Consider the following 26,045-nt stretch of genomic DNA (forward strand, 5'->3'; position numbering starts at 1 on the left):
TCGGGAGCCCCCAGGCCAGTGTCTTGATGTGGGTAAGATTCCCCAGAAAAGAGCTAACCTCCCGCCCACGTGGCTGAGGACTGGCTGCCATCTTTCTGGAGTCAGAACTGGCAGGGCCATAGTTTGTGCAACCCCTTGCTCTCAGAGAGGACCCCTGTCTTCGACGTGTGGAATGGAGCTGGGCATCTAGGGCTCTAATGGCTTCTCCAACAGCTCTTAACCCCCCCCCCATTTAACTCCCCCTTCACCCCAGGTTTGGTGCTGATAGTGTCTGAGACTTTTGAGGATTTTAATAGTATACATTTTCTCAGTTCTCAGCCTACCCCATTGCTGGTGTAAGGCTTGGGGCGCCCATCTACTTCCTAGGAACCAAAAATTTGGGATTGCTCTTGTCTCTTATGTCCCTGTGGACTTATGTTTTTCTTGAAAAAAGTTGCTTCCCATAAAATGGGATTTCAGGAGGTAGCAAAATTAACTATTGTGTTGTTTCCTCTCGAAACCCCTTTTCTGTATTTTAAATCTCAGCTGAATCTCTAATTATTCCCGCCTTTTCATTCCTAATGTTGTTTATGGTTTATTTGTGCCTTCATTAAGAAAATAGAAATCTCCCAGTTTCATTAGTTTTTTTTTTAAAGACTCAAGTTTCAAAAGAATGTTACCTGCAATTGTTTAGTGCATATACATGCCCGTTAGATTTAGTGTATTATTTATGCGGATTCAGTAGCCTGTGTCCTTCCCAAATGTTCATGTGTATCATCCAACAATTACCAAAAAGGGAAATGAAAATCCTCTATTCTGATGGTGTATTTTTCAGCTCTCCTTGCATCTCTCTGAAGGCTATTTCGTTAGGAGATCCAGGGTTAGAATTGCTGTACCTTTTTGATGACCTGAACTTTTTACTAGTCTTTATTTCTAGTAACACTTACATGCTTTGGTGGCCGTTTTGATTGGCATTAATAAAGCGATGCCTTTTTTCTGTTGGTTGGTATTCACCTTATGTATACAATCGTTTTCTCCTTTTAGTTTCAACCTTTCTGTGACCTTATGTTTTGGCTATATTTCTTGAAAATATCATAAAGTGAGATTTAAAAACTCTGCTCTGATATTCTTTGTCTTTACTAGAACATGGTAGTCCAGTCATTTCTGAAATCTTGTAGATATTAGGGTTATAGTCCAACTGTTGTGACCCTTTAACCAAATAACTCAAAGGATCGACCAATATTTTATCTTCAGTGTTGTGAGAGCACAAGTCTCAAAGTTACATGATAGCACTTGTTAAAGTTTTATTCAACTTAGTAAGTAAGGATCCAGTAGGAACCCAAATTGCTGACTGCAGGGTGTTTGAGGAATAAGGATTTGAATAGTCAGTTGGAAGGGGATGTGGGATTATATTGCCAAGTTAGGTACCAGCTGGGCTAACTTTCTACAGGGTAATAACTGTGTCACCTCTGGGTTAGTTTCTCTGCCAGACTATTATTAAGTCCTGACACGTCCTCCATCCCTAACTTTGCTGGCTGTGAGCTCTCTGTACCTTCTTTGGCTAAGGACTGTTAAAATTCCATAAAAGCAAAATTACATGCCCCAAAGTGTCTGATGAGGTCAAGGCTTCTTAGAAAAAATTCTAGGGTGATCTTAAAAAAAAAAATCAAGCAATCATCATTTTGCCTGTATTTAAGTTTGGGATGAAGTTTTCTTTCAGATTTAACATGGAAATATAAAATTCTTTGTCAGAAAGTGTGCAAATAGGCTTATTCATTGATAAGGTTAGGGGTAACCTTAGCTAAAAAATAAACTAGAATGGCTAAAGGCAGCTGTAAAATAAGATTTTATACAGAAGAAAATTAACTTTGGTAGCATGGGTATTGTAAAACTTAGAATTGGCATAATTAACAGTTATTAAAATTAAATTAATTAAAAAATTAAAAAATATTAATTATAGTAATAACAGATGGTAGGGAGATGACACATCTACTACACTTATTTCGATGAAAACGTAGGTCTACCCAAGCAGGTGTGCTCTAGTGTTTTCTATTTTCCTTCCTTCCCTGTTCCTCACCCCACTCTCTTTTTATTCTTCTTCTTTCTCTTTTTTATTTTTTTTCTACAGTAGAATTTTTTTAATTGACGTGTAGTTGACATACATTATGTTAGTTTCAGGTGTATGACACAATGGTTAGACAATTTTATACATTACTCAGTGCTCACCACAGTAAGTGTAGTTACCCTCAGTCACCATAAGAAGTTATTGCAGTATTATTGACTATATTCCCTATGCTGTACTTTCCATCCCTGTGACTTACTTATTTTATAACTGGAAGTTCGTATACCTCTTAATCTCCTTCACCTGTTTCGCCCATCTCCTATGTTTACTGCAGCATTATTTATAGTAGCTAAGATATGGAAACAATGTAAGTGTCCACTGAGGGATGAATGGATAAAGAAGATATGGTATGTATACACAAAGGAATGTTACTCAGTTGTAAAAAAAGAATGAAATCTTGCCATTCTCAACAACATGGATGCACCTAGAGGGTTTTATGCTAAGTGAAATAAGCCAGACAGGGTAAAAAAAAAAAACAACAAAAAACCAAAAACCAGATGCCATATGATTTTACTTATATGTGGAATTTAAATAGCAAAACAAATGAAAAAACAAACAAAAACCGGAGGTAGACTCTTATTTGTTAATCAGAGACACGAAGATTGAGTTGCTATCATGGATCCATACAAGGTTCCTCTCTCAATTTCTTTTTTTTCGTTACCATCTCCCATTTCTCTTCCTCCCACCTGCAACCTTGCTAATATGTTTGGTGTGTATTCTTTTGCTTGTAAGAATTTTTATGAAATGTTTACTGTTTTGTGAACATTTTTTCATTTATGGAAATGCTTCACTAATCCAGATACAGAAGAGGTCTTTCTGTATTTAGTTTGGGGAAAACTGTTCTTGTTTTTTGTAACTTATTTTTCAAAAAGATACGAATTTGTCTTTGCTGTTCTTGTTTTTTGTAACTTATTTTTCAAAAAGATACGAATTTGTCTTTGCTATAGTACAATCAAGTTCAGTTCTCAATTGCCCAATATTAGGCAAAGCCGTGGAGGCCTTGTGTTGAGACAGTGGAGCCAGTGGATAGAAACGTTAGGGCTGGGACCGAGGTGAGACATGTGTGGTGACCATGAACCTGAGCGTGAGACCCTCTTTAAAATTTTGCACCTAGGTCCTTTGCTTCCGTCATCTCAGTTTGAACCCTGGACAAAGCCTAGATCCCTGAGTCATTTCATGGAGGGGTCTGGCCCGGACTGTCGGGTTCTCTGCAGAAAGCATGGTGTGAGGAAAAGCAAACTTCTCCTGCATTATGCCGCTGATGTCTGGGTCTATTTTGTCACTCCAGCTTTGCCTATCTTGTCTTGCTTACTACAAAGTGAGAACAGTAACAAAGGAAACACAGTGAACAGGAAAACTAAAACAAGATAGCCATGGTAAATTTTGCAGTCTCAGTAAATGTGCCTTGGTTATATTTCTTGATAAATAACAGACACTCAGGAAGAGCTAAAAAAAAAAAAATCCAATGTTAAATATAGGAAGGCTGAAGGTAAAGGGATGGAAAAAAACGTATCCTAGGAAAATGTAAGAAGAAAGGAAAGGAGTGGGAGCAATATCAGTATTAGACAAAATAAAATTCAAGATAATAAGAGAAACATTCATATTGATAAGTTTCATATTATTCATATTGAGCCGATCCTATTTCTGACAATAATAACTTCAAAATATTGTAAGTAGAAACTGATTGGAATAGAAGCATTTGATGAATTTGCCACCATTGTGGGAGAGTTCCATGACTCTTTCAGAAACAGAAATATACAGTGTGACCAGTTTTTTAGATAGGTGGTCTTGCCAGGACTCACAGGGCACACTCGATCACAGTTTCCCTTTGTCTCTTTGTTTTTAATTAATTATTTATTTTTTAAATAATTTTTTATTATGTTATGTTAGTCACCATACAGTATATCCTTAGTTTTTGCAGTAGTGTTCCATGATCCTTTTGTCTCTTTGAACCTAGAGTTCCACAGCTCTGGTTCTTTCTCTGCCTCTGTTCCTATTACTTCACTGATCCCTCTTAGGTAAAACGAGGTCTTCTGGTCACTTCCAGATGCAAACAGATTTCAGTTCCACAGTCCCAGTGTCCAATCACCTGCAATAACCAAGATGCTGGTCATGAACTGAAGTTCAGTCTTCTCCCTTCCTGCAGCTGGGACCTGCTTTGGAGACCACACTCATGGGGAGTGATATGGCGCTGTGCTCTGTTTCTCTTTCCTGGTTGCCCATTGAGGTGTCTGCGCCTGCCAGGGGTGGGGAGCAGGAGTTTGGAGTGGGTGGGCGGAGAGAAGGAAGGATATGCCTGGTATTATCATGAGAGGGAGACTGGCTGTCTGGGCTTGGAAATGGTTTGACGCTCACGCTCCCTATGGGGCACTTTCCTGGGTTCTCTACCCCAGTGAGCTCCTCTCACATGGCTCTGGTGAATGGGCTCTCATCTTGAACCCTGACCTCCTCAGCCCTGAATTCTTCCCCCAGCTCTGGTTCTGCTGAGGTCTGTTTGCCTTGGGGTGGACATTTTGCATAGAATTTCACCTCACACAGGTTCTCTCCCATTATCTGGTCCTGGAAAAAAACAAGTCTGAAGGGTGGCCTAGCCCACAGCAGCAAAAAGCTCCAATGTCAGAGCACCGAGAAGCCATGACTCTTGCTCTGTAGATTTGGGGGAGCATTTGTCAGATGGGTCTACAGTTTGAGCATAATGAATAAGAGATAAACCTTTGTTATGTTAAACGGCTGAGATTTCAAGATTACCTTGTGACCACAGCATTGCTGATTAACTGATTCAGGCAAAAACAAAGGTGGGGAGCGATAAACAAGAAAGCATATACAACACGAAGTGAGATGAATGGTATCGCACTCCCTTGACTTGAGGCAAGAGGTAAGTAATGCTCCTCCCTCACCCTGGCCTTGGGAATAGGAGGCACAGCTTGGCTGCAGACAGAAACAAAGAAATCCTCTTCATGAAACTCTCTTAATCGCCACGCTCTTTATCTTGTCATGGTTTTTTTTTTTTTTTTTTTTAATATGAGTGAGGGGTGACCTAGGGATGGGCTCAAGAATCAAAAATTATTGGTTCTTAGATTTATTTTGAATATATATTTTTTTGTTTTTCTCTCTGAAATCCCTTTGTGATCTGATTTCTATTGGGTCTTTGCACTTCTGTTGAAACTTGTAATTTAACATCAAGTTTATAAGGAATTTGAATACCCTCTCATACCAGTTTAACCAATACTTGGTAAGCCATTTGGTAAACCTCAACTTTAATTTGAGAGACAAAAATATATAAAACCTAGCCAACGAAAAGCAAATACACATTCCTTAAGGATATATGTGAAACGTTCATAAAAGTCTACTTATTGTGCTACAAAGAAAATTGTGATAAGTTACAAATAGCAAAAAAAAAAAAAAAACCAAACCATTATGTTTACTGACTACCATCAATAGAATTAAAAGTGATTTTAGAGAATGATATCCACCCTCTCATCTATATTAAAAAATTATACTTTGGTGTTGCTCCAGTATTAGAGAAAAAATAAAAATGAGCACTCCTGTGATTTATGGTCTAAGTGCTATGTCAATGAAGATTTTTGGCTTTAAATTCCTGTTTTAGAAAATAAGGAAGACTGTAAGTAGTCTTCGCTTTCAAGAAATTCGAGAAAGGGAACAACAAAATAAACGCAAAAGAGACGAAGGAGGAAGTTAATAAAGAGAAGAACAAAAATGGGTGACAGAAGCAACATAAATAAACTGCTCATCCAAAGCTGCTTCTTAACAACAACAACAACAGAAACGGGAAGAAATCTTTGGAAAACTCAAGAAAAGAGAAAAAAAGAAAGAAAAGGAACAACATTAGGATCCTAGCTACAGTCAAGATTTTTTTTTTTAAAGTAGAGGAAGAAGAAAAAAGAAAGGAATAAAAGACTATTTAAATCTTTGTGTTACTACATTGAAAATCTAGATGAAAAACACGATTTTCCTATGGAAACATAACGAGCAAAGTTGGCTCAAGTCATGCGTGAGATGGAAGAGGCAGTTATGAATAGCTCTTCCTATATAAGAAACCCAGATATTTTTACAAGTAAATATTATGAAATCTTCCAGGAATAAGAAGAGAAATCCCAAAACATTTCTAGGATGCCCAGCCAGTTTGATTTGCCTGGTTCTAGGGCAGATCCTGGGATGTGGGACTTTGAGCTTTAAAACTGGAAAAATGCTGGGACAAGTAGGTGACCCTACAGGTTTCAGGAATTGTGTAGACAGATTAGCATGACTCTGTTATCAAAATGGGACAAAGATAGCATAAGAGAATTGGGATCCAAGTTAAGTATTAGCAAACTGAATCCAGCCATTTAAAAAAGAAGTGATTTGGCAAAAAGGAATAGATGAAAATGTTCCCAAATTGATAAAAAATGACTTTCAGAAATAACAGGAAACCTCATACTTTGTATTGAGAAACATTGTGTAAGTGTTCTCAGTATGGTAGAGGACAGACCATATATTTGCTTAACAGAGTGCAGGAGGTATTAGCCAACATAATGAGGGCAAAAATATGCAAATATTGGAGAGGGAGGGACAAAACTGTACCTTGTAGAGAATATCATTGTCTATGATGAAAAGCCAAGCATTGACGAAGAAGCTATTACAATGAATAAAAGAATTCGGCTGGATGGCTGTGCCGAGTTCCTAATCAGAGAGAGTAACAGAGTGGGATATAGAGAACAAACAGCTGAGGCTGTTGGGTGCTTGCCGCGTGGCGGGCTGTGCACCACGCACTTCTAGTGTGTTTTTTCATTTGATTCTCAGAACAATTTAATGAAGTATGTCAATTGGTGTCTTCGGTTTGCTAATGAGGAACGTCTGGTCCGAGTAACTTGTGCGCACAAGTTTAAGTGGTGGAAAACAGGAATTGAACCTACGTATTTCATTCTAGAGTTTCTTCTGCTTTCCATAATAACTTAATTCATGATGACAACAAATAAATGTAAGGTATTGGTGGCAGGAACAGCTATATGTCCTCCCAGACCCCTACTCTTTTTTCCACGGTGGAGAGTTGTAGCTGGAGGTGGCTGCCCAGCAGGGGCATTCCCAGACTCGCTTCCAACTACGTGGGGCCATGTGACTAATGCAAACTAACAAGAAATGTCCAAGATTTATAGGAAGAAACTTCTAAAAGTTTTTAGAAAAACACATAACATTGGGTTAAATGGATACCAAATTTATGGATGAGACAACTGATTACTGCAAAGATCATAAGATTATAAAATATTATTTCCTCTATATATCTCTAATTTCTATATACTACTTGACTAGACAATTTTATCATTTATTTGGAAAGTTAAACTAAGAAGATAAAACAAACACATTTTGAAAGAGAATAATAAATGGTAGGAACTTCCTGTTCCACATATCAAACGTCAAAGCCTATTATAAGATTGTGATTCAATCAGAAGGGGCACTGGCACAGAAATTGGCCGGTAAGTCAGTGAAACAGACCAGGTAGGTCATAAACAGACCCATGTACATATAAGAATTGGGCAGATGAGTAAGTTAGCATTTTAAATCAAGAAGGAATGGAAAAATAGAAAAATGTCAAGAAAATTGCCACCCACCTTGAAAAAAATAATGTTGGGTGATTTCACACTCACATTATTCTCAAAAATAAACAAACAAGAAAGATAAAAACACTGTGAAGGGTTATAGGAAAATATCTTTATATCCTTGGAGTTAGGGAAGTTCGTAAAGGAAATTTTTAAGAAGCCATAGCAAATATCCACAAACTTGATAACATGAAAATTAACATATAATGTATGGTCAAGGTGCTGTAAATAGAGGAGAAAATACTTGCTAAATATATAGTGGGCAAATAATGAATACACAGAATATATTAAAAAACCACAAGACACCTACCAATTTTTAAGAAAATGACAACCCAGTAGAAGAAGGGGCAAAGTGTTTACACTGGTAACTCACAGAAACATACAAAAACTGCTCAGCCCCACTGAGAATTGGAAAAATACAAATTAAAACAATACAAGGCTATAATTTCTAAACCATTAGGTTGGGAAAAGTTGAAAAGTTTGCTAATAAAAAATATTGGCTTGAGTGTGAAGAAATAGCTATGGCTATATTTTTGGTGGGACAGTTTCAAGGAGCGGCATTTGGCAACACTGTTAAAATTTAAAAAGCGAGCGCCCTTTGATACAACAATTCCACTTCTTCTTGCCTATCTACTCTAGGAATTAATTCACTTGTATACACAAAGAGCTAAATAGAAGGGGGTTTATTGTAGCAATACCGGTAATAGGAAAACTTGAAAATAACTTCAGTGCTCACCCAAAAGTGAACTACGGGACACTATGAAGCAATAGAAAAGGATCAACGGGGGCGCCTGGGTGGCACAGCGGTTAAGCGGCTGCCTTCGGCTCAGGGCGTGATCCCGGCATTATGGGATCGAGCCCCACATCAGGCTCCTCCGCTATGAGCCTGCTTCTTCCTCTCCCACTCCCCCTGCTTGTGTTCCCTCTCTCGCTGGCTGTCTCTATCTCTGTGGAATAAATAAATAAACAAAATCTTTAAAAAAAAAAAAAAAGAAAAGGATCAAGGGACTCAAACTGGACTGATAGGGAGATAGATACGCTATTGAGAGATAAGACACATCATTAAGGTAAAAGCACAGTATTTACAATGCCATTTATGAAGTGCGAAAGGAAAGAAATCCCACAAAACGAATGTTTATTGCTGTGTGTACCTCCATACGCACGTAGATGCCGAGAAAAAGACAAGAGGGTCAACAGCAAACTGAAGGAGCCTGGGGGCGGGTAAGGAAGTGGGACTGGGGGATTTGGGGACGTCTTTTACAATGGGCTTGTACTTGCGTATTTCATAGTATAATTTAATAAATTAAAATAGAAGAAGACATAAATGCTGATGCCTCAACCCCAGACATTTTTATTTGGATGGTTTGGGTGGGGATTACTGTTTCCTTTGACACCTCCCTGGGTGACTTGGAAACCATTGGCTTGAACATTGACCTGTTGGCTATTGGAGATCCCATGTTACGTCTTTAATTCAGCTTTGTTTTGTGTTTTCTGTAATATATCATTCCGTCTTACAACAGTGGCACAGTGCTCGCTTCTGCAACACACACACTAAATCTGGAACGATACAGAGAAGACTAGGAGGGCTCTGCACAAGGATGACACGCAGATTCATGAAACGTTCCGTGTATTTGTTAAGATGGCAAATTGTATGCTCTATGGATTTTATCACAATTGAAAAAAATAAAAGTATAAATCACTTAATTAAAACCACAGAGAAAGATTTCACTTAACAGACTCCGTGGTCACTAACTCACATGTCATCAGTCTCGGCTTACACGAATGCTGGCTTTTCCTTTGGTCTTCAGGGAAAGCTCTAGCTTTTCTCCCTGCGACAGTTTCAGGTGTGAGGAGTCTGGGCCTGTCCGTGACAGGCACAGCGAGGTGGCCTGTCCATTGTGCCATGTTAGTGCGTGCCTCCCCTGCACGCTGCCACTCAGCCCCCTGCATCAAGGCACCATCTGCTCTGAAGAAGAGCTCCTTCCTGATCTCTGGGAAGCCTCGGTTTACCCTCTGTTCCTTATTCTACTTTTTGTCCTGCTGAGAGCCAGAGAACAGAGAGAGCTCAGGCTCACGACCATGCCCGAGTGAAGTGAACCTTGAGAAGGTCCTTGTGAATAGCAAGCAGCTCAAAAGTTTCTGCAGAAATACTGCTTTGTAACAGGGGGAGCTGCCCTAGACTTGTTATCTACATGGTAGTATAAATCTTCCAAATGTGGAATTCAAGCACACATTTGAGCCCAGACATTTCTGATGAGAAGGCGTTTAGATTGTGGGTCTGTATAAATAGTTCTTGGCACATAATGAACAAAAAAGTAGACTACTCTTGTTATGTCACCTCGAGCCCGGCCCAGTGTGGCTGTTCCGCTCATGATCCAGAAACCTTTGTCACAACCCAGGAGGGGCAAACCCACTGTGCTGTGGCCAAGGGGCTGATGCCCCAATTCACCGTGAAAACAAGCCTTCCCTATCTGCTTACATCTTTCTCTTTTTTGGTTTTCCCACCCTTGCTCCCAGCTAGCAAGACAAGGACTCAACGTCGTGCTCATTAGCCGGACACTTAACAAACTACAGGCCATGGCCACAGAGATTGGTGAGTGACCCCGAGAAACCAGGGAGATGTTTGTGGAGCCCACCAACCAAGTCTGCTTCTGTCCTGCGTCGGAAGCTCCATCAGTGTCTAAGGCTGGCTGCTCCTGGAGCCTGGGCACTGGCCCTTCTGTGGGGAGCTCACTGGACAAAGTTAGGTGCAGGACATAGGCAGCTTTGGTTCAGCAGGGATTCCTTGGGCTGGATGAAGTAGGAACAGACTCATGCACACAGAGGTCCACTATCTCCTTTGGTCCTGTGTCTTCATCTCTAGAATTAGTTCTGCTCACCAACAGGTCCCAGCCGCCCTGTTGCTTCTGCTACTCCCTTCAAAAACAGGATCTGTTTGGGACTTCATTTCCCTATGTCTATGCCCTGCTCCTTGCAGGAAGGTGAGGGGTGATGCTTACTGGTGTTTGTCAGATTTTTTAAAAGAAGACTTGATCCAGGGCTGCCACGTATGGTTGTGAAGGTTGTACACTGTACAACTCTATGAGGCAGCATTTACATTACAATGTTTTATTATTATGACTCACTGTGAAGTGTTCTTAGTTAATAATAATCATATCCCTCTTTGGGTAATTTATTTTAATAATTAATTATTAATTTAGCAATTCATAATGTCCTTAACTCAAAGGAACAAGTCTTCAGTTATGAAGACTTGTGAAGACTGGGTCAGGCTATCAGGAAATGGTGTTGTGTCCCTGAGGGAGATTTGGGATGGGAGACGGATGTGGGAGGTATGGGGCTGGAGGCCCAGTGGAGGCTCAGTGCCCTTCAACTAATGAATTCTGCTTTTGTTCTGTGTCTGGATATCAAAAGTACTCTGACCAGGACTAGGACATTCTTCAGTGCTTCTGTCATAATGCTAAGATGTGCTTTTTATTGTCCTCTTGAAAAGCAAGAAGTGTCTTTGGACTGAAAGCACCTCCCACTCCCCAAACTAAACCTCAAGATCACTTCTCCCAGAAATACTGGGTTTAACCCCAAAGCTGAGCAGGCAGCAGTTGGTGAAACCTACCTGTTGCTTTCATATCCGCCGAAAGCTCCGGCACAAGGCCAAGTCCACACGGAACAGCGGAGTGGCATGGAGGGAACAGAGAGTGGGTATCTTTGGGCAAGCTAGCCTCTCTAAACCTTAGTTTTCTCCTCTTGAAAATGGGTGTAAAATCTACTTCACAATGTTGTAGAGAGGGTTAAAATAAGATACTGTGTATGTAAATGCTTTGTGAATGCTAAAGACTTAGAAAAAACAGAGGATTGCTCTAAGCCAAGGGGACGCTGAGCAGAGGCAATATCACACTATCCTCTCACAGCCTCTAGACTGGGGGTCTCATACTAGAGCATGGATCAGGGTCACTGGGAGTGCATGCAATAATGGATCGCTGGGTCCTAGTCTCAGGCTTTCTGGGTCAGTAGGTCTGGGGTGCAGCCTGAGAATTTGCGTTTCTAACAAGTTCCCAGCGATGTGGATGCTGTGGCCTGTGGACCCCACTTTGAGAATCACTGCATTAACTTTATTTTGGTGCACGCACTTGTCACCGCAGTAACTCTTAGAAACACCAGAAACCATCACTCACAAATCTTTTAGCACATTACAGGAGCATTGGAGAAGTCCATGAGCAGGGGAGGGATTTGGATTCCCGTTCATTCAAGAATCCCTGTTGTCTCCAATGCAGAGTGCACTACAGGGAGCAGTGTGAAGATTATACAAGCAGATTTTACCAAAGACAACATCTATGACTATATTGGAGAAAAACTTAAAGGCTTAGACATTGGAATTTTAGGTAAGTAAATGGCAAAACACAAAGCTGATTGTAAGACATCAGTGACGTAATTATCTTAGTGACACTTGATTTTTCTGTGGTAAACTTGAACTTGACTCTGGACTGTCTTTTAAGCTGTAGCATTCAACAGAATATTATAGCTCAATTCTTCAAGAGGCATATTGGATTAACAAATTTATTTATGGCTTTGGAATGCATGAAACTAAGATATGTCAACCTTCCCAATCATATTTTATAATAGGAAAATGGATTTTTTCCCACTGATTTGGATGTTAGGAAGAATCTCAGAAACACTGTCCTGAAGAATTAGTTTAGCAGACAAACATTGTTGTGATTGAGTCACGAAATAGTGAGTCAGCATGGTTCTTTGAGAATTGACTCTGGTATTCAGGAAACAAGACAATGATAATAATAATATTTAATATTTTTTCTGTGACATTTTATTACCTCATACAGAGCACAGCGTCTGTATTATACTTGGAAAGAAGATTTGATTTCTACACTTCCTATTGAATTTTAAAAATAATTAAATTTTTTACTAATAAAAATGTAAACCACATTATTGCAAAAAAACCAAAAAGAATACACGAGCACATAAAAGATCTATAAATTTCTTAAAAACCCAACAGCCTGAGATAACGCTTTGATGTCTATCCTTCCAGACACATACACGCAAATGTTCAACACTGGGACGAAATTTACATACTGTTTTGTAACATTTTTTAAAAACCGTAACCACAAATGTTTCCCCGTGTCTTCACACTGCTAAGCAGCCGCAGCGTTGTGTGAGCGTGTCGCACTCCACCGTCTGGCTGCCCCCGGTCCACCTGATGCTCCCTCTTACAGGACAACTGTTTTCTCCTCCAATTTCCTAGTTATCAGATCATGGGGCAAAGAACAGCCTTGTCTCCACATTTTTTCTGTACGTGTTTCCTTAGGAAAACTTCCCAAGAAAAGGATCTTCTGGGGTTGAATATAAACATGTTTAGGCTTTTTTTTTTTTTTTAAAGATTTTTATTTATTTATTCGACAGAGACAGAGACAGCCAGCGAGAGAGGGAACACAAGCAGGGGGAGTGGGAGAGGGAGAAGCAGGCTCCTAGCGGAGGAGCCTGACGTGGGGCTCGATCCCAGAACTCCGGGATCACGCCCTGAGCCGAAGGCAGACGCTTAACCGCTGTGCCACCCAGGCGCCCCATGTTTAAGGCTTTTAATAAACATTCGCTACCGGCTCTTCTGACATCTTTCTATTCTGCCTCTGTCAGTCAACAACGTCGGAATGCTTCCAAACCTTCTCCCGAGCCACTTCCTTGATACACCCGATGAAATCCAGGTAGGCCTGGGCTCTTTCTGCGGATGATTTCCCCTCACTGCAGCCTGGGCCCCCTGGCTGGGTTACCAGTCCCCCGGGCCTGGGAAGGAGTGCCTAGGACACGGTCAGGCCGAAGTTCTGTATTCCGCATGGGTGTCTGTGATCTCTCTCTTTACCTTAGTACCTGACACACGGGCAAGGGCACCACTTTTCACGACCCCCTCTGGAACAGAGACATCCTTCTTCTCTGCACATCAGAACGTACCTGTCCACTGTCCCGTTCTTTTGGGGTTCTGTATTCTGCTTTAATCTTTCGGGGCTTTGTGTCGGCTAACAAATTCACATCTGTAGTTATAAGTGGGAGAAGGCCAATTCTTTGGCTTTCCTTGTCTTCGCAAGTCATAGGATTTCTTTGAGCTTTCAGCGTTAGGAAGGTCTGTGCTGCAAACTGCGAGGCTGACCGACCCATGGGGCTGCCGCGGAGGGCAGGAGCTTGTTTGTTATGCATTTAAGAGTCCTTGAAAGCACTGTTGGCTGACTCTCCTCCAGGCCCTGACTTTCGGAATCACGGAGTTATACCCACTGTAAACAGGCTGTCATGGTGTTCCCGTGGTCCTATGTAAGCCCCAAGTGTACTGCATGGGCAAATAACGCCGCCTGGCAAAATTCCCCTCCTGGTCACATGTCTAACCCCATCTAACTCCCTGTTGCTGGCACAAGTCTGTGTCTCTCCAGTAAGCAGGCTCCATTCTTGCTTCTCTTTCCCTGCTTATGTCTGCATTAGTGCTTGCTTCTATCTGTCCCTCCCTTCCTTTCTGTCTGTCTTGGGTGATTCCAGTGGATTCTCTATCTGGCCCCTTGTAGCCCCAAACCTCTACTTATATTACCATTCACCTTTCCATTCTCCATGCTATCGTCTTCTAGGCCCACATATGCTCACCTTGCTTCCTCCAGATGGAAATTAACCATCTCCCTTTGAAATAACGTGTTTTGAAGGAAAGTCCCTAAATTTTGAAGGAAATTATTTCTTAATTAACTTCTTCATTAACTTCTCAAGATCACATTCGTAGAGAGTCACAGTGGCTGTCAGATGCTCACCGGTCCCAGTGTGTGCTTGGTGGCCCTGAATTAGGAATCAGTTTCCAGGCAGTGCCTGTGAGGCGCACTGCTCAGACACACGGTTTTGCCACTTTATGGTTCTTTAGCGCTGACTACTTCTCCGGAGACTTTCTCAAATCGCCAGCTAATCCGTGGTTGTGCTTGTTCATTACAGAGTCTCATCCACTGTAACGTCACCTCGGTAGTGAAGGTATGTGCTCAGTATATGCGCTGAATGCATTAAACTGTAGTGACTGTTGAAATCCGGCAACTCGGGGAAATTGCTTTCTCCCCTGAGGAAGTCTTTGACATTGAACTGCACTTGGTTGAGAAGCCCCTTTGTGGTCTTTTGATTGTCGTTTTCTGTTTTCATCCAGAAAATACAGTGATGAATTTATTCTCCAGACTATCTGAATCTTATTTTTACATCCAATTTTGTCACATGTCAGAACATATTAGACCTGATGACACTGCAACTTATTTGGGAGAACAGGGCAACTTGAAAAAAAAAATACCTTCTTCCAGTTTTAGTTTTTGGTAATAGTGGAAAGCTCACTCAGTTTGGAAAAATGACAGAAGGCCTGGCTTGGATTTTCTGGACTTTTGACGTTCAATAAATATTTGTGGGAGTGAAACTCACGTTCGTTTGTATTCTGATCTCATCTCAACTGCTGGCTGGTTGGGCAGCGTTGCTGTTTAACTCCCCCCAACTTCCGTTCTTCCTCTGCTGTTGAGACGGTGTTGGATTAAGGGATGTGTCGGGGGCCATTCAGCAGTTGGGTTCTTTGATCAGGGTCAACTGCATCAGCCTTTACAGGTGTGGTTATCCCAAAGCTGTCCTGTGTTGTGCCTCTGAATGAGTAAGAAAAAGGCACCCCCCTGGGCGGACAATTCGGAAGAAGGTGCTGCTTTAGAGTGGATAGATGATGCTTCTGTGTGCACACGATGTCTCCCTTTCCTTTGAATGGGGAGAGCCGTTCTAACTGCCTGTGAGTGAACCCTGGGCTTTCAGCTTACAGTCACCCCACAGCTGGACACCTTGCTCAGTATACAATATTCCCAACTGTGCATGGCAGTCCTTGTGACCACTCTGACTAACAGCAGTGAATCAGGTATGATCCCTGGTTTTATAGTGCTGGGACCCCAGTTAAGGAGCAGCAGGTCTCATCTTTATAGCAAGGCCTGGGAGAGGAGGGCTGGTTTCCCAAAGGAAAAGAGGTTGCCATCAACATAAGGAGGGAGATGGATGCTGAACGAACCATGTAAAATTATTTTTAGGTGGATGAGCTGAGTTGATCGTTGGTTGGTCTTCTGTAAGCATACCGGTATTTTATAGTTTCCTGCTCAGTTTTCATTGGTACATACATTCTTTTTATGCTGAGCAATCAATAGTTTTTTTAAAACCGCAGCTGGTGTAATTATAAGTTTTATATGTTCAACTGTTGTCTGCTGCCTTACCACTAAAATCTTTCATGTTGTTTTACACATTGATCTTTCAGGCTTGGTCCATTTGGTCACAGGGTTTCCCCAATGTATTTGACAACCCTCTGACTCCTTTAGCAGAGAATTGCTTTGATTTGCTAAAAAAACGTTGTTATATATATTGGTAGACACTAATTTCCTTAAATAGTGAAGAAAACTAATTGAAGATTAGCTTTCTAAGTACACCATGCCTCAGTTGGCCGCACTGGTTGGAAGCATGCCTAGCACCACTTAGTTACCCCAAACGAGTCATCTGGAAATAACAGAATTCTCTGTCAAGGGCAGAGATGTGGGAATGAGTTCGTGGGCAAAGGGAAGTTCGGGTAAGAGACTAAATTTCAGGAGCTTTGAGACAGAGAGACCCACAAAGCCCAATGTTGTCTCTCTGTTGGGATCATAGGGAATTCAGGTGGGAGGCTTGGAGGAGATGCTGGTGCTGCCAGCATCCTGTGGCGCCCTTCGTGAGGTGGGCCGAGCCAAGGGGAAGGTAACGGCATGATCCAGTCCTCATGCTTCTCTCACCTCCCTCCAAATCCAGTGTTTCAGGAGATAGTCTATGGCTACTCCAGCCCCCACTGCTGCCCCAGGGCAGTAGAAACATTATCTGGAGTTCCCCAGGCTTGGGTTTAGGAGCCTGCCCTGTGATATAGGGGCAAAGGCGGGGACAGAGCCTACCGGGAAGCTCCTGCAGGGCCCCCAGACAACATGGAAAAATAGGCAAAATTTGTGTTCCGGTCTTCAGTCCCCTTTATTTCTCTGCCCTTCCCCATGTGTTTGGATCTTTTCTCCTCAAACCTGCTCCTGAGACAAGGCCTGATGCCACTCAGTTGTCCTTTTGAGAACATATCAGTTTGTGGGTTTGCCTCTTCCTTAATTCTTAAAAGGGGTGCCCTGTAATTATGAAGTGAAGAGCTCTCTTAATGGGCTATTTAAGTTCCAGAACTGGTTAGGAAGACCTCTTCCGGGACTAGCAAGTTGGGACAGGGAAAGGACTTCTCAACCTGCAATTCCAATGGACAGACATGGGTTCCCTATGCAGCTATTCCACAGACCGTCTGCAAGCTGCTTACGTGGCTGCTGTTGGACTGAGATGTCCTTCTCTAGCTCATGCCTTGTATGTGGATTGTTCGTGGACACTGGTTAGGTTTCCTGACGTCCCCCCACTTCTAACTCGTGGGTGAGGTTTATGATGGCCAACCTACTTACACCTGTCTCCCAGAATGAAGAGTATCTGGGGAACCCATGGCCAGAAGCCAATTTCCATAATTTTTCACTGCCCTCATTTTCCAGGAAGACGTTAGGTTTATGGGGACGAAACCAGAGGACTCTAACAGTTTGCTGTTTGTCTAGGTTGCCTTTTGTGGGCTGTAGTCAGACTCTAGTGTTGCCAGAATTACCTCCGACAAGTGTCAGCAGATTTTCAAGGCCACCTGAGAGATTAAGCTCATTTTCTGGCTTCCTCTGGCTCCTACTTCCCTAAGCCCCCACCCACTGGATACTCAGCTCCTTCGTCAGAGGACTTAACTCTACCCCTTCTCTTATAGATGACACAGCTAATTCTGAAACACATGGAGTCAAGGTAAGGTCTGTTTTTGAAAAAGCACAGAACAGCATGGCCTCCCTGGCCTGGCCGTTAGCTGACCTGGGGACTTGGGACACGGTGAAGGCGGTAGGCGGAGAAAGTTCATCCCGCTGCAGCTTTAACCAATGGTAGAACTGTGATGAAGGACGTGCAGATTGCAGGAGAAAATGTAACATGCTGGACCAGGCCAGCTTCGCAAACAGATAAGCATAGTTGAAGTATAGGGCAGCACTACTGGAGGAAGAGAATAGCCATTTCAGCACACATTGTATTCAAAACATGAACTCATGGTGATCATAAAAGAAACTTCAGAGATTGGCCTGAGATCAAGGCCATTTCTTATTATTACTCAAATTTAGTAGAAAAAATCACCACCTATCAGTGTCTCTATTTAGTGCATGGTTTTATTATCCTATTACAACACCCCTTAGGGAACTGGCTTTTTCCCACGTGGTATTCATTAAAGGCAAATGGTTGATAGTTTTATCTTCCCAAGAGGAAGAAGGAGCTTGGCCTTATGGTCTAATTGGCAGTTTGTTGGTTTTTTTGGATTGAACCATCTATTTGGGAAGGATTAAAGTTACCAGATTTCAAGAGGATTAAGTAAGGACCCTGGAGACTCGTGTGTGGGTCCCTGTGTGAGTAGATGATGGGCTGTCAAATTCTGCCCAAGACAGGATTCTGCATTTGACATCTGTCCCTGTGTGAGTCATCTTGAGGAGTTAAAAGGGACCTTGAGCTCATGTGGTCACATTTGAGAAAGAAGGGTCCCTTCCCCCTTGAGTCTTGTCTGAGCTGAGTTGGTCCTCGGCATTTTGGTGGGGGATCTCTGTTGCAGCAGAACCCCTGTTTCCAGTCACCAGCCCTTGATGTCAACTGACTGCTGAGCGGGGTCACTGCTTGGTGTCGTGATCCAGGCCATAGGGAAGCGTATAGCTCTGGGGAGCAGAACTCGTGGTGCACATCCTACAGGGGATGGACTTTTCCAGTGAAAGTCACAGGAGCTCTTTTGCTCTCTTTCCTCTCAGGGTGCGTGTGATCAGGCAGCAAATCATTCAGAACTTTCCTTTGTTTTCTAGGCAGAAAGGCCTTATCTTGAACATTTCTTCCGGTGTGGCCATCTTTCCCTGGCCTCTCTACTCCATGTATTCGGCTTCCAAGGTGAGTGACAGCATGGAGGCCAAACTTCTTCCCCTTCTTTCTCTTGTTTCTCCCAGTTGGCGTTTTCCTCTGGACTTCAGATCATCTGGCAAGCTGATGGACAGGCTGGCCTGGAGGGCAAATGTCCAGAGGGCTTCTATGTACAGGGCCGTTCAGCAGATGTCTGGGTACAAATTAGAAAAAGGCACTGGCCCTGGGCTGATGGAGCCCTGCAGCAACTAGCAGGAAAGGCACAGCCCCCCTGGGACTCCAGGCCCTACTCAACTCGTTGCCCCAGAGCCCTGGTCTCTTGCTGCCAGCAAGTAACACTGGAGCTTTCTTCTGTCCTGGGGGCTGGCCAGGTGTCCCATACCCTAGTCTTAAAAACAAACCCTCAGAGGAGGGGGTGTTCCCAAGCAGGGAGACAAGGGAGAGCTTTCCCTGGGTAGGGTCGCCTGTATGCAGTGGCCCTCGGCATGTATTTATCCCAAAATGTATGCTCCTGCTCATTGAGGGAGATTTTCCCAAGCCAAGAAACAAAGTCCTAACTCCCATCAGGCAAACTGCTGCATTTTAAGGTCAAGCAGGTAGGCTCCCTGCAGTGCCCTTCGAAATCTGAATCAGTTGCCTCAGATGACAAAACAAATTCTCCCTTAGCTGTTTTCTCCTTCTTGCTCCAGGCTTTTGTGTGCATGTTTTCCAAGGCACTGCAAGCAGAATATAAACGGAAAGGAATCATTATTCAGGTGAGGTTAACAGCGCTGGGTCTTTGGGACGAGGAACTGTGGCTCCCCATGGAGCTGGGGACACTGCCTCCTGCAGGACCGGCTGTGCACACACAGCCAGGAGGGAGGGTCTGGATGACACCACGGGAGTTCCTGTGACCATCACAGTGGCAACTGAGCCACCCTAGTTCTGCCTGCTGCTGCCCTCCCCCATGCCCTGGAGGAGGAAATGCAGTGAGTAAGCACTGCATCAGGACAGAAATTGGGGTCTTGTCTAACCACCCTTTACTCTCTGACCCAGGTACAGGAGATGGGCTTAGGTGGGAGGAATTGTGGAGAAGATACAAAAGAAAACAGCAAATGATCCATGTTGGAACGAGGCAGCAGGCGGGGGTTGGAGGTACTTTGGGAGCTGTTCATCTGTGATGGGCCCCAAAGATCCCCACACTGTGGTTCTTTAGTAGTTGGGGAAGAGGTACTTGGTTTCCTGTTTCACCTCCATGACAGAACCATCGTGGAGATGACCTTGTCCCAACCGTCAACAGAGCTGGGTTGTCACAGCCATCTGTAGTCTTGAGGTGTCAGTGACATGCATGGGCTTGGTTCAGCAACATAGTTAGAGCTAAGTGCTTTCTGGAACCTGGAATAAACAATTTGCAGACATTTTTTGTTATTGTTTAGGAAGAAATTTTATGACCTACTATTAGAAATGAAAAAGGCACACTCAGGGTTAAATCTTTAAAATGATTGCTGTAAATACTGATGGTGTTGGCTTTGCAGGCCACGATGTGTGGTTGTTTATTTTTCTTACCACAACAGGAAAGATGATCAAGTATGTGTCACTCCTGGCTCCTAACTGAAGTGTGAAAGTGGGAATCCAAATTTAAATAGCTCCAACTTTGGTTGTATATATTAGCAATAAGCTTCTCACATAAGGTTGCCAGATAAAATACAGGACTTCCAGTTCAATTTGAATTTCAGATAATAACATTTTTTTTTAGCGTAAGTATACCCCATGCAATACTTGAGACATATTATACTGAACTTTTTTTCCTTGTTTTTCTGGATTTCAAATTTAACTGCCCTGCATTTTTATCTTTGGTCTGGTCACCATGTTCTAAGAGATAATTCATGTCCTCCGTCACCCTGTGTACACTTGAACCAGCTGACGTTGTGTGGCTAAGGCCTCAGCTTGAGTTAGTGATGAAATTAAACCAGAAACCAGTTTTTCTGATTCACAGCTCTGTGCCAGTTCTATGCCTTTCCAGTGCTCCATTATTAGTGGAGATCCTGAGACTTTTTACAGAAGAACAGAGTTGGAAAACAAAGGGAGGGTTAGAATAGGGGTGCATTTCTTGGGGGTGGGCAGATTGCTCCTGTGTTATGGCCTCGATTCCCCCTTGTAGGTGCTGACCCCATATGCTGTTTCAACTGCCATGACGAAGTATCTACATGCCAACATGATAACCAAGACTGCCGACGAGTTTGTCAAAGAATCTCTGAATTACATCACGATTGGTGATGAAACCTGTGGCTGCCTCACCCACGAACTCTTGGTAACTGATACCTCCTTCCTCGAAGCACGCAGTCCCTGCAGAGCTCTCCTTTGCTGCTGGAGCAGCCAACCCTGTCCTCTCGCGGCCAGGCTCGTGCTGCCGAGGCTGTGCTGCTAAGCGGTCACATAGCCAGTGAAAGAGCGTATGTAGCGAAGGCGAGAAGCTGGAGCCCCCAGGCTCAGTCCGTAGATAACCCCCTACTGGCAAATATCACCCTTGGCTCACCCTCACTTCTTTCCTCAGAAAGTAAGGTGGCTCCCTGAGCTGTCTGGAAGAGCAGACCAAGACACAGGAAGGTCCTTGTGTCGGGGTGGGGACTGGGTGCTGCTGTCTTCTCTGGCTCCCTGCGTTAAGAAATGTTTTAATATCTGGCTCTCCAGGAAAAATACCCCAAACACATTGATTTGTAGGGTTTGCTGGTTTTCATGGTTTAAATACTCCCCCGATGGCTGATTTTAAGCTCCCATTGTGTGTCCTTGCCCTGGATTTAGGAATGTGCAGAATAGGCTCTTGAGAGCCAAGTACAAGCTGATTCTAGCACAACATGGACTCCATCGAATCTGGAAGTAAGATTTAGTGGCATAGGGTATGAGGACGTCTTACCATCCCTGGGCTGCTTTTAGAAGCAACCACAAACATGAAACAAAGGTAGACTGACTTTTGCACACTGATACTGGAAACAAACACAGACAGTGTCAGTGTGGTTCTGTTTCAAGTGTCACCAAAAAATTTTAGACATATCTTTACTTTCCCTTCACATGTCAACTTTCTCCTCTGCCTCATGTCATGGGAATTAGGTTTCTCCCCGCTCTGCTTCTGTCTCAGGTGCTAGAAGGAATACGTGATCCCTTCCCAAGCGTTCAGTTACCCCCGGGACTCCTGGGGACTCTACAAGAGACCCTGACTCGGAAGATCACTTGCTGCTTTTACTGCAGAGCCTCAGCGATGTGCAGCATCCCCAGTGTAAGACACGCTACCGAGTGGACACACGGGAAGAATCTAAGCTCTTGACCTTGCCTGTTGGTGATCTGGTCTTTCTCCAGATCACTACTGGCTGCATGGCAGGAAAACAAATTAATAGAATGTCCAATGAGTTCAAATTCAGTTTGATCTAGTCCTCCGAGCTGGATATTTAGGAAATGTGCTTTTTGTTTCTTATTTAAAGGGTTCAGTCTTTCTGGGAGCATGCCTTTCTCCTGCCTCTCTCACTGAGACGATATCAGGGAGAAGAATCTTCACGATCTCCTGCTGGTCCTCAAGTGTGTGTGGCTGTTGTCCCACATCTACCTGGTGGTTGTTCACCTTGCTGATTTATGACTCTGGGGAGCAATGACCCTTTCTATCCATTTGGCTTGGTCAGTGAACTCCTGGCTACTAAGGACTGCAGAGCCCTGAATTGCTGTACTTCCCTCATGCAGCCATACACCTACAGTCCATCTGGATCTTTGGTTCATAAAGGCCCTTTGGCTCTCACTTCTGTATCAGCATCAACATGGACTTGACTAATGCTGGAAAACCAAATGCCAGCACCTCTCTTGCCATGCTGAGATAATGTTCCCCAAGAATGGGGGTGATATCTCCTCCTCTGCCCTCAGTGTCCCCTCTATTTATTTATCACATGTTCATATTCTTTTTTTTTTTAAGATTTTTTTTTTAATTTATTTATTCGACAGAGATAGAGACAGCCAGCGAGAGAGGGAACACAAGCAGGGGGAGTGGGAGAGGAAGAAGCAGGCTCATAGCGGAAGAGCCTGATGTGGGGCCCGATCCCATAACGCCGGGATCACGCCCTGAGCCGAAGGCAGATGCTTAACCGCTGTGCCACCCAGGCACCCCACATGTTCATATTCTTCACCTGAATTCCCTGGTATCCCAGCCCTCCACCCAGCCTAGGCCCACGTATAGAAGAATACATGTCCTCTGGGATGTTGATGTCTTAAATGGAATCCATCAACATTTAGAAAATGTTTTCTCAAGACATAGCCTGGCTTGCAAGATTATCGTCTTGCTACACAACGCAATTCTAGTTGTCAAAAGTTGAAAAAAAAAATTTTGTCTTTTCTCTTTTGATTTCTTATGTAACAAATCAAATCTCTTCTGGCAAATAGAGGCCAAGAACAGCCTAGGCAAAAGAGTCTTCGTGCCTATTGAAGCAAAAGAGCAAACAAAGGAGAACACACAAATCTTTAAAGCCATTAAGGCCAATTGAGAGCCTGCTGGAATTTAGAAAAATCATTGACTCTGAAGTTTGAGCAATCAAGTAGAATTGACTGGTAAACAAGCAAACCTTCTATTCCAGAAAGGCAAGGCAAAGACAGCATGCACTTCGCTCCCGAGGAGTTTTAGGACCGGAACGGGGGCTGGAATAGAGCCTCTAATGTAGGGTCCATGTGGTACTCGGGGTTACTTCTCTTAACCATCTCGTAAGACAGATCATTTGGTTCCTGTTTTATAGTTGAGGAAGCTGAGATTCAGGCTAGATGAGATACCCAAGGCCACTTGGCGGTAATGGTGAGGCTAGGGTTTTAGTCCACCTTTGTGCAATGCCATGCTTTCCCTGGTTTCTTCTACACCATCCTTCTAGATTGGGAGAAGGTAGACGACAAGGAGGAGACAGAAGAAGGGACCTTTTAGAACATTTTCTAGGGACCTGGAATTTTAATTTATTTTCTTTATGGCTGACTTCATTAAGCCAAAACATTTAGTTTTAAGGCAAGGCTAATGAAAGGGCTTGATTTTGCTGTGACATTAAAAAGCTCTAAAGGGAATAATAATGAAGTTCCTGAGGAAAAAGTTGCATTCACTCATTGACTTGGCTTGTGGAGGAAGGGTTTTATTTTGTTTCCCCAGAAGCCGTCTTTGGTCCCCTGCTTTGAAATATCTCAATGAGTGCAATAGTCTGAGAATCTGAGCTTTCTGAAGAACAGGAACACTTACTGAAACGCTTACACTTTCCTCTGGTTGAAATCCTGTTGTTCAGTGGGGAGCAGTACGTTGAGGAGTGTTGGACGCCCAGGATTACCCTGCGGACAGAGTGATTGCTTCCGGGGGCCTGAAGCTGTCTTACAGGACATGGGTATGATCCGAGGGCAAGAGGCCTTTCAAGGCCTGTGCGTACTGCCTGGTGTGCGTCCAACTAAGCCTTCATGCCTTGACTTGAAGCCCCCCTCCATACCTACCCCCCACTTTTCCAAGCAAATGTTCCATGTTAGTGATTTATACTTTGCTGTGTCTGGCTTTTGTTCATAAACTCTTCGATGCATTTGTGTCTTTGCTTAGTGCCTACTACGCCTCAGGCATTATGCCAGGTGGTGAAAGCATTTCTGATTGTTTTCTGGAATCTCCTTGGTGAAAAGAACATGAAGACACTGGGAGATTGGGCACTAGGAAGAGGACGTGCTCGCTAAGAGAAGGAGAAAGGGGGGGAAGCGTGTTCCTCGGGACAGAGTTCTTTTCATTTAGAATTTCCTCAGGGTTGATTCTACAAGTGACGGTTTTGGTTTCTGAGAAAACCTTGTTTGCTGCGAAAGTGTCATAAGACCTTTAAATTTTAGCACGTGCCTAAAAGATTTTGAGCCTTAAGTCTAGCAGTCCGAAAAATATTTTTAAAGATGGCGAATATACACTGAGGCGTTCCTTTCTCACTCGCTTGCTCTTCTTTCTTCCCCAAACACATGTTTTTGTCTATTTAAGCGGAGCTTCCTGAGCCTGATCCCATCACGGGTTCTGTACAGCAGCACATTCCAGAAGAAATACATGGACTACCTCAAGCAGAATACCAACACCGTATAGTCCAAGCGGGCCGACGCGCCATCCAGCGGTGTTCTCTTCGCCACGTTCCCCGCTGGCCGCAGAAAACTAAGGAGAAGAGCCCCCTCTCCCCTGACGCTGGAGAAGCCATGTCACAAATACAGTCCCCAAATACAACTTCCTTTTTTTTTTTTTTCCCATTTTTCTTGCGTCTTAGGAAAGCTGTAGTGTGAACACATGCATTGTGCAATGGGGTTTAGGGCTTTGTGTGTGAAAAGATGAGGGTGTCTATAGGGGAAACTGGAAGAATTTCTATGTGGGATTGTAATATAAATGTGGTGAGAAGGAAGCCTCTGATACCGTGAATATTGAGAACGTTCACACAGAGAAGCTACCTTTGTGGCTGTGTTAAAGAACGTCAGCAGTTACCGAACTTTCCCGAGCCTGCTGTAGTTCCAGAGCACTCGGACTGGGCTCCTCAGAGACCCCGGAAACTCTAGCGGAAGGGGTGGGGCCCACAGCTGCATCAGGCCAGTTTCTGGGGCCTCCCATTTCAACTAATGCAGAACCAGCTTTATCTATTTTATTTATATTTGGGGTTCTATGTCAGAGTGTGTGCGTAAAAATAAAACAGAAAAACATACATTGATAAAAATAGCTGAAAAACCGTTGCTGTGGTGCAGGTGTTGATACCTGCAGGAATGAGACTTTTATAGGTCTCCAGCTTTTGGGGTGCTGGGCTGTCGCCTTTACTTGTCAACATATAGGGGGTGGTGTGTGGGGGGAACTACTTGCCTTCAGGTCTTGAGGGAGTCGGAGGAGGAGCAGACCAGTGAGCGTGTTTTGGCTGGCCCGGGTCAGTCTACCCTGTGCTCCCCCTAAGACATCACCATGCTCTCGGCTCTGCAGACACTCGGTGGCACTCATCTTTCCTGAGACCATCAGAGGCACTTAGGGTGTGAGAAAAGAATTTATGTACTGTTGCTCTAGTTATAAAAGGAGTCTGGGAAATTTGGTTGGTATTTATGGGGCATTTTGATGTTTGGGGGGAAGCTCAGGGTAGATAGAACATTTAAAACCTGGGTAAGCTTGGAAATCATGGGCTGAAATAGCATAGCTTTTATCAAACCTGGTCTGGGGAAAAGACTGGGAAAAATTCATTCTGAGGTATGGAGATTGATTTAAATTTTATCAGTTATGGGTAACAATAATAACTACAGTACAGAATGTTTTGATGGTGCCCATAGGTATTGGTTATTCACCTGTTGTCTTCTGTCCTAAGCCCCACATTTCATACTCTGAGGATGTTGGGCAGGGAAATTCCAGGCTC

General features: G+C 43.3%; 1 protein-coding gene and 1 non-coding gene across 2 annotated transcripts in view; both read left to right on the forward strand.

The window, feature by feature from the left end:
* HSD17B3 (hydroxysteroid 17-beta dehydrogenase 3) overlaps positions 1-25,838 on the forward strand; it is a 39,874-nt gene extending 14,036 nt beyond the window's left edge. The window contains exons 3-11 of the mRNA XM_008711805.1: positions 10,213-10,288; positions 11,964-12,071; positions 13,336-13,403; positions 14,656-14,691; positions 17,507-17,541; positions 18,624-18,705; positions 19,365-19,430; positions 20,816-20,965; positions 24,659-25,838. Of these exons, the coding sequence (XP_008710027.1) occupies positions 10,213-10,288; positions 11,964-12,071; positions 13,336-13,403; positions 14,656-14,691; positions 17,507-17,541; positions 18,624-18,705; positions 19,365-19,430; positions 20,816-20,965; positions 24,659-24,757 (720 nt within the window). The 3' untranslated portion in view covers positions 24,758-25,838. The remainder of the gene's footprint in view (positions 1-10,212; positions 10,289-11,963; positions 12,072-13,335; positions 13,404-14,655; positions 14,692-17,506; positions 17,542-18,623; positions 18,706-19,364; positions 19,431-20,815; positions 20,966-24,658) is intronic.
* Positions 9,223-9,328, forward strand: LOC121100162. The gene has a single exon (XR_005831902.1). It is a non-coding gene; the product is annotated as a U6 spliceosomal RNA (small nuclear RNA).
* Positions 25,839-26,045: the final 207 nt, after the last annotated feature.

The sequence above is a fragment of the Ursus maritimus genome, unplaced genomic scaffold, assembly GCF_017311325.1.
Source record: "Ursus maritimus isolate PB19 unplaced genomic scaffold, ASM1731132v1 scaffold_34, whole genome shotgun sequence".
Lineage (NCBI taxonomy): Eukaryota > Metazoa > Chordata > Mammalia > Carnivora > Ursidae > Ursus > Ursus maritimus.